Source organism: Eufriesea mexicana, unplaced genomic scaffold (assembly GCF_001483705.2).
Source record: "Eufriesea mexicana isolate 0111107269 unplaced genomic scaffold, ASM148370v2 scaffold812, whole genome shotgun sequence".
Lineage (NCBI taxonomy): Eukaryota > Metazoa > Arthropoda > Insecta > Hymenoptera > Apidae > Eufriesea > Eufriesea mexicana.
This window is the reverse complement of record NW_016909009.1, coordinates 680,441-695,713: the sequence shown is the minus strand read 5'-3', so window position 1 is coordinate 695,713 and position 15,273 is coordinate 680,441. Positions and strand designations below refer to the sequence as shown.

Sequence of the window (15,273 nt, the reverse complement as noted above, 5' to 3'; positions counted from 1 at the left end):
GACGCGAATAATAGCGCAAAATAAATCATAGTTGTAACAACGTTCCACACAAGTATGTAACAACCTTTTGTAGAAATGTCGGTTAACTGAAATTATTTGTGGAATTACATAGTCGGACAGGGAGGAAATCTTGGCCGCTCTGTGCAAGACACAAAACGCAGACACAACGGGTTTAGACTTAAGAGAATTGGCAGTACTTACTTCAGGATTTACCGGTGCAGATTTAAACGCTGTAGTGACACAGGCTAGGCTATCAGCTTTCGAGGATGCTGTCGCGAGTAATCCTGTAAGTAGGAATTTTCAATTATATTCATACATTTCTATCACCATAATAATATTAACATAATTAAAACACTGAAGGCATCGATAAAAAGCACGAAGTTTCAATGAAGAATTTTCAAACTTCAAAAGCTTCCTATGAATTCATCATTTTATCTGCTCTACCCTTTCTTACGATCTATTCACCCGAAACACCTGAGGAAAGTAACGAAAATGAATGGTTTTCACGATGGTGGAGAGAACGGTTTCTCTGTTCCTAACGATCGCGTCGTTTTGTTGCACGGCCCGTTGTATCTCTCTTCTGTAATAATGAAAAGCATTTTAGCGCGACTCCGGCCAAGAATCATTTGTAGGGAGCTTCCGAAGTAAGATAGTGCGTAATGACGATAATATCGTTAGGTGTATACTCCTCTCCCTTCCCTCTCTGCTTGTGTCCTATGTATATAGAGTGCCGAGCCAGCTAGGTAGGTATGGTGCGATATAACTGAGGAAACGTAGACCAGGTTTATTAGCGCACGCTGCCGAGAGCACCAGCCATCCCCCATCTCGCTCCACTTCATCCTGGCCTACGCCTCGCTGAACGTCGAGGGGGTTATTATCTTATGCGTTATAATGATACACGGTTTAGGGCCTGCAGCGGTCCTGTAAAATCGAAAGGCAGACACCCCGTCCCTTGGTTGCCATCCTGCTTCCAGGAGTTCGAATCTGACGATTCCAACGACGAGATCCGAACGATATCGATATCGAGCGGTGCGTTTCTTTCACAGTGACATTCCTACGTATTCAATTTCTATTTCTTCTCGAAATATTTCACGTTAATAATTTCAAACGATTTCAAATAATCTTTATCGTCAGATAGGTATTATCAAATTTTGAATTTTCGATGTTTCGTTATCGGTATCGTGATTTTCTTTTATATCTTAGTGCGAATGTATCGAACGATGTGTTTTTTCCATACCGGCGTTCCTAGGTATCAGACATTCTTCTGGGAATATTTTACGTTAATAATTTTCAATGATCTTAAGAGTCAAGCTATGTCGTTCGTAATGCACGTTTCACAATCGCCATAAAGCACGCGATGTACAAATGTCGTGCGATTTGATCTTAAGAGTCAAGCTATGTCGTTCGTAATGCACGTTTCACAATCGCCATAAAGCACGCGAGGTACAAATGTCGTGCGATAGGGTGAAGGGTAGAGCCATTAATTAACTTCCTACGGGGAAAATAAAGTTACGGCGGCACTTACGTACCGGAAGAACACGAATATCCAAACTGTGCGTCTAATTAGCGAGCGAGTTTCCTGAGCGCGACGCGTTTCGAGAGGAACGCGTCTAGCTGATAAGCGATAGCGCCTATAGCCAGACTTACATGCTGTTTCTCGCTTAACCTACCAATTAATGGCCTTGTCTTCTCACCTTGATTCTAGGAGGGAAATATCGAGGCGGAGGGCATTAAGGTTGTTCAGTCTCACCTGATCGATTCCATCAAATCCACCCATCCATCTTTATCCAGCGTCGAGAAGGCGAAATATAAGAGGATGTAAGTATATTCTGAAAACGATTCGTTGACCCTAGATAATTTTCATTTCTTAAATTTAGCTACGCCAGATTTTCGAAGAGCGACAATTTCATGGAAGATGTGGTGAAGAATCAGAAGGCTACTCTGGCATAAACGTGAGCGCCATCGAGATTTACGTTTCTCTTAAAACGAACAAATCTATACTCGGGAATATAGTTTCTTTTCTAGCATAGATGATAAAGTTACGTATTTCTTTCGTACAATACTACAGTAATACCTCAAAAAAGACAGTTTTACCCCTTTTTATACCAACGAGTGCGAAATATTTCACAAATATTTTACAAAACTGGATTGCTCAAGATAATTCTAAATAAACCAACTGTCGATACGATTTCGAGGCGTATTTTGATTTAAAAATTCGAATCTTAATCAAGCTAATCTCTTATCGATACTCTCGTGCCTGTACTATCCACAAAACGTTACCTGTATTTTACTTTAAACGAAGAATCGTGCACGTGAATTGTCTGCGATAGCGCATATCGCGGTTCGACGATTCACGGGATCCAAAATCGCCTGGTGGAAAGAAGGACGAGTACCAGGCCTGTTCTAACTTTCGTTTTATCGCGTATATACGCGAGTGCAGATCCGCGGAGCCGTTCGCGCGGACGGGGGCCCAGTTTTCCTCGTTTAGCCGAGCATAAGCGTAATCCGGATGCCTGCGTCTCTCAAGAAACTCAGCCTCCGGCGGCGTCGTTGCACGCGATGCTGAAGCTTAACAGCACAGGCACAGCGGCACGGAACTTTTCGTATTAATAATCGGTATAATAATTAGTATTTTCATGCGCGACTTAGCAGGAAGGACGTGGCCGCATGCGAGACAGAGAGCGACAGCGCCAAGAGTGAAACAGCGTGAGAAAGAGAGACAGAGTGAGAACGAGCTCTGAGAACTTCGGTGGATCTTGATTTTAAGTTCAGGCGAAGGAGGCGCATATTTCACCGCGCTAATGTCCCGCCAGATAAACTACAATATTAGCTGCCTTCGCCCGTGATTTAATTTAACTTTGCCCCGGCGCGACATCCGCCTCTAGCTTTCGGCTGCCTCCTGCTTCAGCCTGGTTAACCAGCATCCACCCCCGACCACCCAAACCTCCCGCCTCGCTACGTCGACATGTGTTCCTGGTTTATAGTTTTCGGGGCCGAGATAAGCGGATTCCAAAGAAATTACGCGCTCGTTCAAATAACGCTGCCTGGTTTCGTTTCCGGTTCCGATTTTTCCATCGATCTTTCTACCGATTTCTCATCGGACCAGGTTATCCCAGTATCTCGTTCTTCGAATTTTTCTGCCAACTTTAAGTATCTCCAAGATACCCAGTTTACTTTTCTTTATTGGAAATAACCCTTTATTCCCTTGATCCAACGGGATAGGGTATTGTCGGGTTGAAATTACGAAAAATTCCTTCATTCGCCTTTTATCGCCGCCATTGTCGATTAAATAAGAAAATTCAAAAAATCTAAGCGTCTCGGTTAAAGTCCAAGTGAAAGACATTCCCGTTTCGAGTTTTCCACATTCATCGGGGACCATTACGCAACACAGAGAAAACCGGTGAACAAACAGGGAGGCAAACAAACTTGCACTCGCGATTATTCCTCGAAGAATTAGGATGGCATTCAGTCCTTCCGGAAATCATGCCGGCATTGTCGCGTGTCTTTCGAACGTTGGATGCCTCTACGTTTCTTCGCTGCTTCTCGTCTCTTCCTCGTGACGTCTTCTTCTCCTTCTCGAGATGTCCTCGACGTCGGAGAAAAGTGGCGGAAAAGAGGAGGTGGGCCGAGTGACGAAGGAAAGAGAGAGGAAGAGTCAAGTTTTCGAATGTCAAGGTAACGAGATTAGCACGACGAGAAACGGTAATCAGGAATAAAAATGCTACGACCAACGGCATTTACGCTAACTAATCTCCTTCAGGAGGCGAGGAGGCGCTAACGGAGTTAGGACCAGCCAGCCCCGCGTTTCCACGGGGTTTTCGTCGCTCGGTCGACTTGTTAGTCGGATAATTGGCCATTTTTATGCTAAGTAGACGCGCGGCTGTTACGCTACCTCGCATTCTCGTTTCCGCTTTTCTTCTGCCCGCTCTTACCACCGATTGATCGTCGCTGGATTTGTCTTTCCGACGTCTTTTCGAGAATTGGTCTTGTAAAATCTTGAAATTCAAAGAGGAATCCAGCATCTTGCATCGTCGAGGGATTCGTTTCTCAGTAGAAAGTGCGTATCAATGGCCTACAATAACGAGCATTCTTCGTGAGATTTTATTATTTCGCTTTGGAATTATCGAAGGATTCGTTCGCGTGCAGATTTTCTGTGCCATCGGTCTCTTTTCTCTCTATCTCGCCGCTGCTACGAGATAAGGTGGTAACGACGGTCTCTGTTGCGGTAAGGCGATTACCGAATCGCGGAAATACATTCCTCTGGTCAAAGTACCACTCCACCTTTGCGATGCAAGTAGGCAAGAAAGAAAGGGATTCATCGTACTACGACCATCTCAATTGTTTGCAGTAATAACCATCCTATGCAGTAATTTCACGAATTTAGCAAGTATTGTCCTATTTTTTCCCTATTATAGAAGCATCAACGATGATTGAGATACTAGTAAAATGCTTTACAAAATCGCGATTTTTATAACGCTATCTATTCCTGGTACCTAAAACTTGCAAATAACGAATGCCAAGAAATTCTTCTGCTTTCACGAAATCGTAAATCCTCTGTCGCTCCTGTATCGTGGAATTTCAAAATTAAAAGAAACCGTCCAGAGAAGATTGAAATTTCGCGTGACGATGACTCTGGAGTGCACAGACGAATTACATTCGCGGCTGTGATACGAAACAATTTCGCGATGCGATTCGATCCCGGAATTACGCGGCCAGCACAGCTGGAGGCTGCGTGGGTGGGGTGGTTGGGGGTGGCGTTGCAAAAATACAGGATGGAAATGCAGAACAAGGAGGCAAAATCCATCTAGTGATTTCACAGGCAATTATGCCGTGGCGGCGCGCTGGCTGGGTTACTCTTATTTAACGCCAATGTGCGCCGAGAGCACGCCTCAACGCCCTTGCACCGCGATCCCATTTGCGCGAAATTGTCAATGATAGAATGGCAGATTGAAAACTCGACATTCAGCGTTCCCCCTTTCCTTCGCGTTTTCTCGCCTTTTTCCGTCACCGTGACCGTCTTTCCTCCGCGTCATCTCCTCTTGGATGTTCTCGTCGCCTCGATTATCCTTCCACTTACAGCCTCAATCGAGTATTTCCTCCAGGATGACTTCCGTTTTTCAGAAATCCACGGTAATTAACGAGAGATTTACGATAACGCAATTGACGAAATATGGTAAGAGTGATAACAGTAACGATAGTACCGAAGTAGCAATGCAGGGATAATCGAGTAACAGAGCAATTAATGACAAAGAATTTATATCGCAAGAGTTTCGACGATCGATATCCATTCTTGCGAGTAGCGCAATGCTCGAATTAAAAATTAATTTACCATTAACTAGTCGATGCTTCCAAGAGAAATTGCATTACTAACGAAGAATTGTCAGTGTGGAAAAATTGATACATCGCGAGGTTTCAAGTATCGAGAAGGAAAAATCGCTAGGTCTAAAGTCGTGCTTGGAGAACAAACGTTCTTGGCAAACACGAGCGATCCCGTTGGTGGGGTAAAATCGTCGGAACGCTGCCGGTGTACACGAGAGTTTCTCTAATAAATTGCACTCGAAACGTGGTCGATCCCTCGAAAGTGTCAGCGATATCTCTCGGTGTCGGTTGAATCGAATGAAAAGAAAGCAGCGATAACTCGATTATCAGAGACCCAGATAAATAGACGGTGGCCAATGCGCTTTTACCAGGAACGAGTGCTGCCCACTCGAACGCGTCCAATGTCCGGAAGCTGCATTACAAGAGTGTCCACGGTTTCCGTTCCTATTGTTACCGGCATTTCCATCGCATCGGAATATTTCTGTTATCGTCGAAATTCTCATTCGATTATCTTATCCGCGTATCCCTTAACGGAATTAATTTCCATTATCTTCGAAACAATTTCTCAACCTGCAACTTTAAGCATTCCCCATCCGATCCTCGGATATTCGTTTCCTCACTGGATACGTGATTGTTATCGGCAACCGCGAATTATGAACAGCGTACATAAACAATATTATAAATTAACACATCGTACATCTACTTCGCAATATTGAGACGTGTCATCCGCATATATCCGCAAGTTTAGTAAACCCCAGCAATTCTCTCGAACAATTACCCTAAGATATTTCCAACCCTAGATAAACCACCCCTCAATTGCCAATCCCCGCAATCATCCAAACAAATCAGCCAAAAGCTCGTCCACCTTTCTTCTCAACTACCCCACTACTGCACCCCGACAAAGAAAACTATCCACGCGAAGCACGTGGAACAACCGAGCAGAAAGATGCTCATGAAGACATTCCACGTCGGTTGCCACCCCCGCTGCGGCCTCCTGCTGGAGGGTAGCCGATCCAGAGGATCCTTTGACAAGGAGAGTCGGCCAGTTGTGGGCGCCGCTTTCGGCCACGCTGTCTCTCTCAGCCGCGATATTTACGGGGCGTCGAGGCGTGGGTAACGCTGTTTGCCGCAATTTCTTGTTTCCATTAGGTTGGCCGGCCTGCGGGCTAAATTCCACCCTCACAGGCCCACCTACCCTTCCTGCGGGCTGGGTTGCGCAACTTCGACGGCGGCGCGGGGCGAAACGACAGGACGGGGTGGGTCGGGGGTGGGAAACGGGGTGGCGGATCGGCCGACAAGCCTGGCAGGAGGGAAATGGTGCACACAGAGAGGCCTTGGCTTCCACTGTGCGCGATCAAATGACGCGCGCCAGCGCCCACAATAACGGCCTCTTCACGCTTCGCTCCGATCCTATTCCAATCCAGGCCTCCAACCCCTCCGTGAGATCGGTCGACGATCGAGGATCGAGAATCGGACCAATGGAAACAGTGGACCCCGTGGCCGCGGGACGATGAGACTCGTCGATCGGTCGTCGGAGTTCGATCGTCGATGATTTACGGAATTTTCTACTAGATCGTTTGATCATCGACGTCGATGGTGCCAACGTCGGTGTCGATGTTGCTCGTTGGGTGTGTCAGATGTTTCGTAATTGAAATTTTATCCGATGGAGTTTAGGCTGTTATGCTGACGTACGATGTTAGATTTATTCGATGATGATTTGTAGAAATAGTAATCCTGGAATATTTCGAAAAACGAAACAATACTCTGTGTTACGATCGCTCTAGTTTATATGTACAGTAGGCTCCCTGTAATGAGAGAGACTTGTTATTCAGCTGAAAATTGAATCTAATTAAAATATCGCAAGTTGTATTCAGACAACGAGTAATCGCAGCTACAACGATAACAACGCGGCGCAACAACGGGATTCTATTAAACGTTCGGGCGGGAAAAGCGAGTAGAAAGGAGCGGCGGAGGGGTAGTGACGGATAAAGTGATTCGTGGCAATTAATCCGCCTGTAAATGATAGCGTTTTCATTTTCGCTGATGCCCTGCCACTACGGCCCGGAGAATAATAATCTATCTTAAATAACCTGCGGGGTTCAAGCGACGCTGAAGGAGCCTTCGTCGCTCGAGCTTCGCTGCAAGATGCTCCAGCTGAAGTAAATGGCGAAAGCTAAAGTAATCTCGGCCAAGAATTCAATTACCGAAGAGAGTAGGGGGAGGGTAAAGGATGGGCCAAGATTTAAAAACAGAAATTATGCCCGTCGTCGATGATATTACTTACACGAGATCCTTTTTTCGTGAAACGAATTTCCCTCGGACTCGTTACCAATGCGAGAGAGAATACGAATTTTGAGGACACGATTATCAATATCGCAGTGTTCACTGTGCGACGAGATTCTAAAGTAAACACGGTGCAATGATACGTAGAGTTGTATGTCCAATTGGAATAATTAGGTAACATTAAGAGATTTAAAAATATTTCTATGTTCCAAGACACGATGTTCTGTCACCCGCGCAGATGGAATCTTCCAATTTTCCAACAGAGAAATTTCAGCAATAAAAAGACAGCTCAAGGATATCAAGAAAGCAATCTCAGGAATTGGAGAAGGAAAATTCCGCAATAACAAGAAAAAAGAAGCATCGCGAGCGTATCAAAAAATGGAATATTCGGCAATAAATAGTTGAGAAGATTTCGGGAAACGAAGAAAGAAAGTTACGTAAACTACAATCTCAAAGAAGCAATAATGCAGCAATAAAAACGCTTCACAAATTTTACGTAAATTCCAACAAAGAGAACAGCGAAAAGGTGCCCCAAATCACGATTAAAAAATGACTTTCACGGAGTCCTGATCTCGAGTTTCGGACCCTTTGTACCCCAAGATTTGTGTCAGCACCGGCCCAAACGTCTTAAACTCTAAAACTCTATTTCTCGACCTCGTTACGACGCGGAGGCTACTCCGCATTGTCGTTGCAGATGTCTTTACAGATCGATACGAATAATAGAACACACTGTCGCATAACACACCCCCTTCGTCAACGAGTGGAACGTCGAAAAACTCGCACGTACGATTCAACGGCGTCGGAGGAATATGCATAAGCATAAATATGCTCGGCAGCAAGAATAGCATTACATCAATCGACGAGCCGAACGCGTACACGCTCTCGTAATGGGCTAAAAGCTTTACAAAGTGTACGAATAGACAGGTGAAGGAGGGGTGTGGAGCGGGGAGGGAAGGGAGAGGGTAAGGTTTTGTCGGCGGCGGAGCTTCGCTTCGCGACAAATCCCTCCTTTGTTGGTTACGGGGAAATAGAAGAGCGGAGAGAAGAGAGAAGCGAACGTTGCATTATATTTTGCCTCCGCTGCATATCCATTGGTGCATGGATTCCTGAGCCTCTATCGGGGATGGTTGTCACCGTGAAAAATAATTTGCGCTCGCGTCGCGTCCCCGCAAGTAGCGTCCTTTTTCTCTTCCATCCACCCTTCGTCGATTTTCGACGTCTCGCCGATTCTTCGAAAGATCCTGCTACTTTTTCTCTATTTTTCCCGCATTTTCCGTCTCCCTTTCCGCATTTTCGTTTTTGTATCCTCCAATGTTACGAGCTTTTAAATAAGTTCGAAATTTTATTAATCGAGGAATGAAAAATTCTTTAGGGATCATAGCGAATGTTTGTGGCGTGTAACGTAACGCGTATAATAATTTCGAACATTCGAAGAAATCGTCAGTGACGTACTTGGGAAACGATTGGCACCGGTCTGCCATTTGCATATCTATGATTGAATTATTTAAAGTGAATCGTCGTAGGAACGATAATGACTGGCGAGTCTGATCGGGTTTATGCATTTATTAAGCGATTTATTCGCATTATTGGTGCTTTGCAGTCGATGTCAGGAGTCGTATGGATAAGTTCAAGACTTTATTGCCATTGGAATCGATTAGAAGCTCGATCTAGAACCGCCGGCGGTATACCAGTTATTTTTATTCCAGACGAAACGAACACGACGCGTACTGGTCGATTCTATTTTATATCCCCAAAAATCCCAAAAGGTTCTTTAATAAAAAAAAAGAGAAGAGAAAAGGAGGACAAGAATCTTTAAAAATATTCGATTTAAGCGAATTCGTTCCAAAGTGAAAGAATATACGATTCTTCGACGCCCAGTACGAATACGCGAGACCAAAAACCAAGACTTGCGACCAGATAGAATCTCCTTTCGCCAAAATCGAATCTTCCTCTCGGCAGCTGATCCAGCGGTCAAGGGGTTCCACCACCGGAAGTGGCGCGCAGAACAGTGGCTCGATTTTTCCACGCTGGCAGAAAGAAATCCCTTGCCAGGGACCGAGGTGTCGCGATAAGCCCTGTCTGCCAAGAACCACCGAAGAGAAATAAAAATCAATTTCGTTTATCATAGACGGTTTCGTAGGTTTCGTAGGTTTCGTAGGAAGAAACGATCGAAGAAGAAGCGAAGGAAAGTAGAATAGAACGAAGAGAAAAATAGGAATTTTTACTTATCATAGACACAGAGGAGCCGTTGAGATCCGACATGGAGGAACCGGAGGAACCAAGCTAGGCAAGGTTGCGAAGGATCGGGGTTGGCAGAAAAGGGAAATAGACGAGAGCGTGGAGAAAGAATGTGTGTTCGCCTGCATCGGGGCACTTTCGAAATATCAATTTGAAACAGCCACGGCTATAGGTATGCGTCATACTTTCCACCGGCCATTATGGTCGGCTTTCCATTTTTATTTATATTTACCGCCGCGCGAGCTGCCAACCCCTACCAGCCGCGATTTTATATCCGTCGCTCTCGGGTCAGCCGGCACAGGGCGCGGAAACGAGAGGGAAAGCCGGATAGAGAGGGAACAAGCAGGGGTGAAAGGGGTGAGAAAAGGCGGAGGATCGTTGCCGAAGCTTCCCGCCCGATATTTTACGACATTTTGTTTCCAATCCGCGGTAGAAGGTGTCGGGGCATCACCGGCATCGGGCCTTATTCGACTTTTATGGCGTTAAATCGTGATGAAGTGTCCCCGGAATGGCCCCTTCTGCCGACCTTTTTTTCCTCCTCTTCCTTCCTTCCTGCGGCAGACCTACACGCGATTCTTTCCCGAAGCTTGAAGCATGGGATGCCTCGTGGGAAATGATTTTCTCCCGATTTACGTTCTCCGGGTGTTTTATTCTTCGCCGCGCAGATTACTCTGTGTTCCAACCACCAGTTTGCCATTTACTAAATATCCCAAGTATAGGAATTTCAAGATTTAAAAGCGACATGATTTTCTCCCGATTCATGCTATTTTTCGCATTTCATCCTTCACCGTACAGATCACGTTGTGTTCGAATCGACGTTGTTCAGGATTTGTGTTTAAATTTTGTAAGGTTCGCGTCAAGTTCTTAGTCATTTTCGGAAATTTCCTCTATGTGATTCATGTTCAAAGGTATTCCATTATACGTCCGTTCGATCATCGACCGTCTTCCGGGTAACAGATTACGTTTTAAAAGACACCGCTTGGAGACGTGGTCCCGGTAGCCAGTTTATCTCCGTTCGTTCCGAACGCTTTCGCGGTCGCCTTTCGCACACGTCACATCCCCCAGAACTAGTAAAATACTAGCCGGGGCAACATTTCACGGACGGATCTCCATGACCCGGCCGCGACCGATAGGATCGCCGCATTTCCCGTGGACGCTCATATATAAGGCAAACTTATGCCGAACGTAAATTCCCTGGTATTGGCCACGGCTATCTTATCACGAGCGCGCTTTTCCAAGACGCCGATAGACCATGCTCAGACATTATGCGAAATTGAAAAACCGAAAGCGGACAGCGGCCGCAGCCCGAGCGGACTTCCGGTCAACACGAGCACCGACCACGGGGGCCGCTCGATTCTCCTGGTAAAATCGATAAATTGGCGAGGGATCGTGACAGCAGTGTTCGTGTATATCTACTTATTCGAAAATTTTTCTTGGGAAGAAATTACAATTTTTGGAAGGAAGTTAATTTTCTTTCTTTTTTAAATAAAATTGGAGCTAAGAAGATGGTGAAAATTTTCGTTTCAGATGTAAATGTAACCATGTTTTTTAATATCGTAGGCAGTGTAAAATATTATTTTTTTAACTTGAATCTGTCAAATAGTGCTAATGTATTAAAATAATTTTATCTAGTATGTCAAATGTGTTAATAATTTCGTCACGCATGTTAACAAAATTACGTTTCATTTCCTATCTTCATAAAATCTTGGTCTTCGCATTTATTAGTGCTTAAAAAATTCTAGCGACGTTCTTTTCGTGCGTGATTTACAAAGACGCGAAAGGAAATCCATCTTAGCTTATCGTCGATGTATCGCGGTATTTATTAAACTTTTCCCACGTCTCACGTTCGTCTTCGCTGGCAAAGTTTCAAGAGCAATAGCAGAAGAAGGCAGCGCGATTGTCGACGGCCCCGAAGTCGACATACCTCGACATTAAACCGCCAAGCGGCGGGGATCCCGAAAACCCTTGGATTGTCTGCGCCACGGCCTGAAATAACAATAACCCCATTCAGCGTGGTGGCATTTGACAGTGGGGTCGGAAACAATGAAACAATCAACCCCGTACCACCTCTCCGTCGGCTTTCGAGGTGGCGAGAAGAGGCCGGAAGTCAACAGCGCTGGACAATACCGGGCGGCGTCTGACTGCCGTTCCTAATTAACCAAGTTCACCAACTTCGACCGGACTTGACAACCCTTAATGCATAATTATAGCTGCTACTTTGGCGAATACCGTTTCTACGACGATTCTCGGCTACGTTTGTCTCGCTTACGACCGATCAACGTCCCTGTTACCCAGTTTCCACGCGAATATTCGACCGACCCACTTTGCCAATTGATCCATCGTGGAGGACATCGTGTATCCTTGGGGTAGATTGGTCTTTTGACAGTTTGGTTTACTCAACGCTTGTAAAGTTGATTTCGACGATCAACCATGTTATTACACTATTGTTCGAAGCTGTATTAAATTGACATTGGGAATTGAAGTCGATCCTTATTAATTTCATTGATTTCCCAAGAAAGTTCTCAAGAAGTTTTTATAGAATAGGTAAACTTTTAGGAAATATCATGCCAACTGACGAGATAACTCGTCATCCCACATCAATGCGACAAGAACCCAAGTTTCAAACGTGGGGCATCGGAATAGACAAATTTCAACTTCGTTCGACGAAAAGGGTAACAATTTCGGAACAATTCGAAGCATCGAGACCAATGAAAAGTACCAAGATCCGTCACACGAACCGAATATCGTTATAATCAGAAATCGACACCATCTTCGCCGATTATCGTTGCTCCACAAAAAGGGGAAACAGGGGTGGTTGTAGCGAAGAAGAGGACGCGGTACCGATGCTATTAACAAACTTCTCTCCGCTTTCTTTCTTCCCCCCGTTTCACCACATTGTATCCCTTCTGCCCCCTCTCTTTCTTTCTCACTCTCTGTCGCTTCCTCTGTTTCGCTGCATTTTATTATTCGCATAATCGGATCTGGGACGGCGATAGCGCCGGTGATTTCGGGTTTGTCTACGGTAACGCAGTTGTCGGCCCGACAATGCCACCCCTGAATGCCTCATTGTCTGCCAGGACCGACGCCCACTCAAAACTTCCACTCGCGCCATCGCCGCCCGTCATTTTCCGCAATCAAACGATTCGTGCGATGCGCTCGGCTCCCTCTCACGCGGAGCCTACAAAAGCGCTTATATAATTGCGCACCGACGCAATTAAAACGTCTATCGAGTTGCGTGCCTTCTCCTCCGTGTCCTCGACTCGTTTCCTTTGCGTTCGAGTGTCCTGGACGGGCCTCTCGCGAAATCGCGGAGGTCCTTGGAACCGCGCGATGCGAGTTAGGGGTAGCTCGCGAAGACAGAGGGACGAAAGGGATGCGGCTTAGAAATTTGTCATTTCTAACGAAGGTATAGTATAAAGTAAAGTATAGTCACGAATCCATGACAGTGTTATGTCTAAGAACAACCATCGAAAATTTTTAATCGTGGACACTTGGTCTCCGTTAAACCTGAAACCTCTAACGCGATTTAACCAAAACTTCGATTCTCCGTGTCAGTTTATGGGTCCGTTTTTAAGAAACGTCTTCGATTAGAAGAGAAGAAGAATTTCTCGAACCGTTCTTCGACTTTGTAGGAAAAATCTATCCCGGTGTTTTTCTGATAGAAACTAGGGGGTAGAAGGGGACGTCTTTCCTCGTGCTAGGAGAAGTTTTCCACGGTGGCGTGCAAAGGGGTGAAAAGGGGGGAGAAGGGTGGATTGGGGCGTCGACTACTGGCTGGCCAAAGGAGTCTAGGCGCCTCTCCATTAGTATGCGCGGAAGTGCTGCTCGCTCGATTGTGGGAGGTATTGTCGGGGAAGAATGTCCTCGTTGCCGAGGCTCTGTACCAGCGGAGGCTGCCTTTGCCGTAAGGAGGCACGAATCCAAGTCAAATGTAATCACTTTCGAATCGGAACACCCACCGTGCATTTCGAGTCTACGTCGGTTCTTCGGGCTTCCGGTCGTTCCTCGTGCCCTCCTTCGGATTTTAAACGCCCACGTTTTCCAAGAATCTCCTTCCCTCGTGCTCGAGCTTTCTTTTCCTTAGGCACGACGAAATCGCGAAACTTCCTAGGTTACTTTTCATAATTTCGAACCACACTTTCCGCCTCGTAAATGGGAGATAATTTTCAAAATTTTTATAAATACGTAGGAAACATTGCTGATTTAAGGGAGTAGATGAATTAAGATTCGATTTTGGAGTGGTATCCGTGTCACATTCGATAGAATAAAAATGTAAAACCATTTCATAATAAGAAATATCAATAGCTTGATATGCTAAGGGTTAAATGACACCAGCAAACAATCGTCAGAAACAATGTGCTCGCGAGTGTAGAGGAATTCTATTTAGGAAAGTAAGAGAGAAGTGAAAAGAATCGCTTTGCTCGTAGGACCAAGCTTCGAGAATTATGGAATCGTCGTGGAATTCTTTGGCGCGAACGGAGACGTCTCTGGCTCTCCATTCTGCTGTTATCTCGCCACGAAGAAAGCGTGATTGCCTTTATGGGGGAAGAAAGGGTCCTTCGCGGTGGCGATAATGTCCTCGCGGCGGTGGCAGAGGCGTCGCTATCAGAAATAAAACACGACGCAACGGAGGGGTGGATCGAGGGTCGAAGGGGAGGCGTGGAAGTTCCTCCTTCTCGTTCCTCAGATTTTCCCCTACGACGATTCTCCACGTGACCTCCGATTAGTTCTACAAATACGCAGGAGAAACGTTTCGATGGTTTCTTGATCGATCCTGGCTACTTTCAGGCTTCCGTGTCAAGGACCAGTTCTCTGGGACACTTTATCTGCAATAACATTATTCGTAATATGCGTTTCGGTTAACGCTAAAACTATCAAAGTGGCTGAAAAGACTCGTTTTCACAGAATCAAAGAATTAAGAAATACGCCATTCGTCGAATATTTTTTGATACAAGAAATTGAAATACATTTAAGAAAACGATGAAAGTAAGGTTAAATTAATTCTGTGGAAAAAGTACATGGAAGAAAATGCACGATGTAAAATTACCGTTAATGAGGAAGTTCTCGTTAACTGGGAAAAAGTTCAGGAAAGGCGGACTCTCCGATTAAGATTCAATTTATTTACAAACGTCGCGATATATTACAGCAAATAATTAACAATGATTACGTGCATGTCGTTTCGGGCGTTAACGCAGCTGCTTTTCGTGATTAATGGAAAACTCCAGTCGAACTATACGATCGCTACGTTTCCTCTTCCTTTCTCTCGTTCAACGTCGAAAATAAACGGTGGCCGAGGAACTTACGTAAATATCAAGAAGATATGTTTCTATCCGTTTAGATACGCTTTACGTTATATTTTATTTTACTTCTTTTATTTTTTTATCATCGATACTCTACGATCGTTACGATTCTCCTTTTTTTTTTTTTTTTTTT

The 15,273-nt window shown here is 45.1% G+C and overlaps 1 protein-coding gene across 1 annotated transcript in view; it reads left to right on the top strand.

Moving 5' to 3' along the window:
• Positions 1–2,095, top strand: part of Pex1 (peroxisomal biogenesis factor 1) — a 7,519-nt gene extending 5,424 nt beyond the window's left edge. Inside the window, exons 13-15 of the mRNA XM_017899313.1 lie at positions 113–286; positions 1,706–1,818; positions 1,878–2,095. Coding sequence (XP_017754802.1) covers positions 113–286; positions 1,706–1,818; positions 1,878–1,950 — 360 coding nt within the window. The 3' untranslated portion in view covers positions 1,951–2,095. The remainder of the gene's footprint in view (positions 1–112; positions 287–1,705; positions 1,819–1,877) is intronic.
• Positions 2,096–15,273: the final 13,178 nt, after the last annotated feature.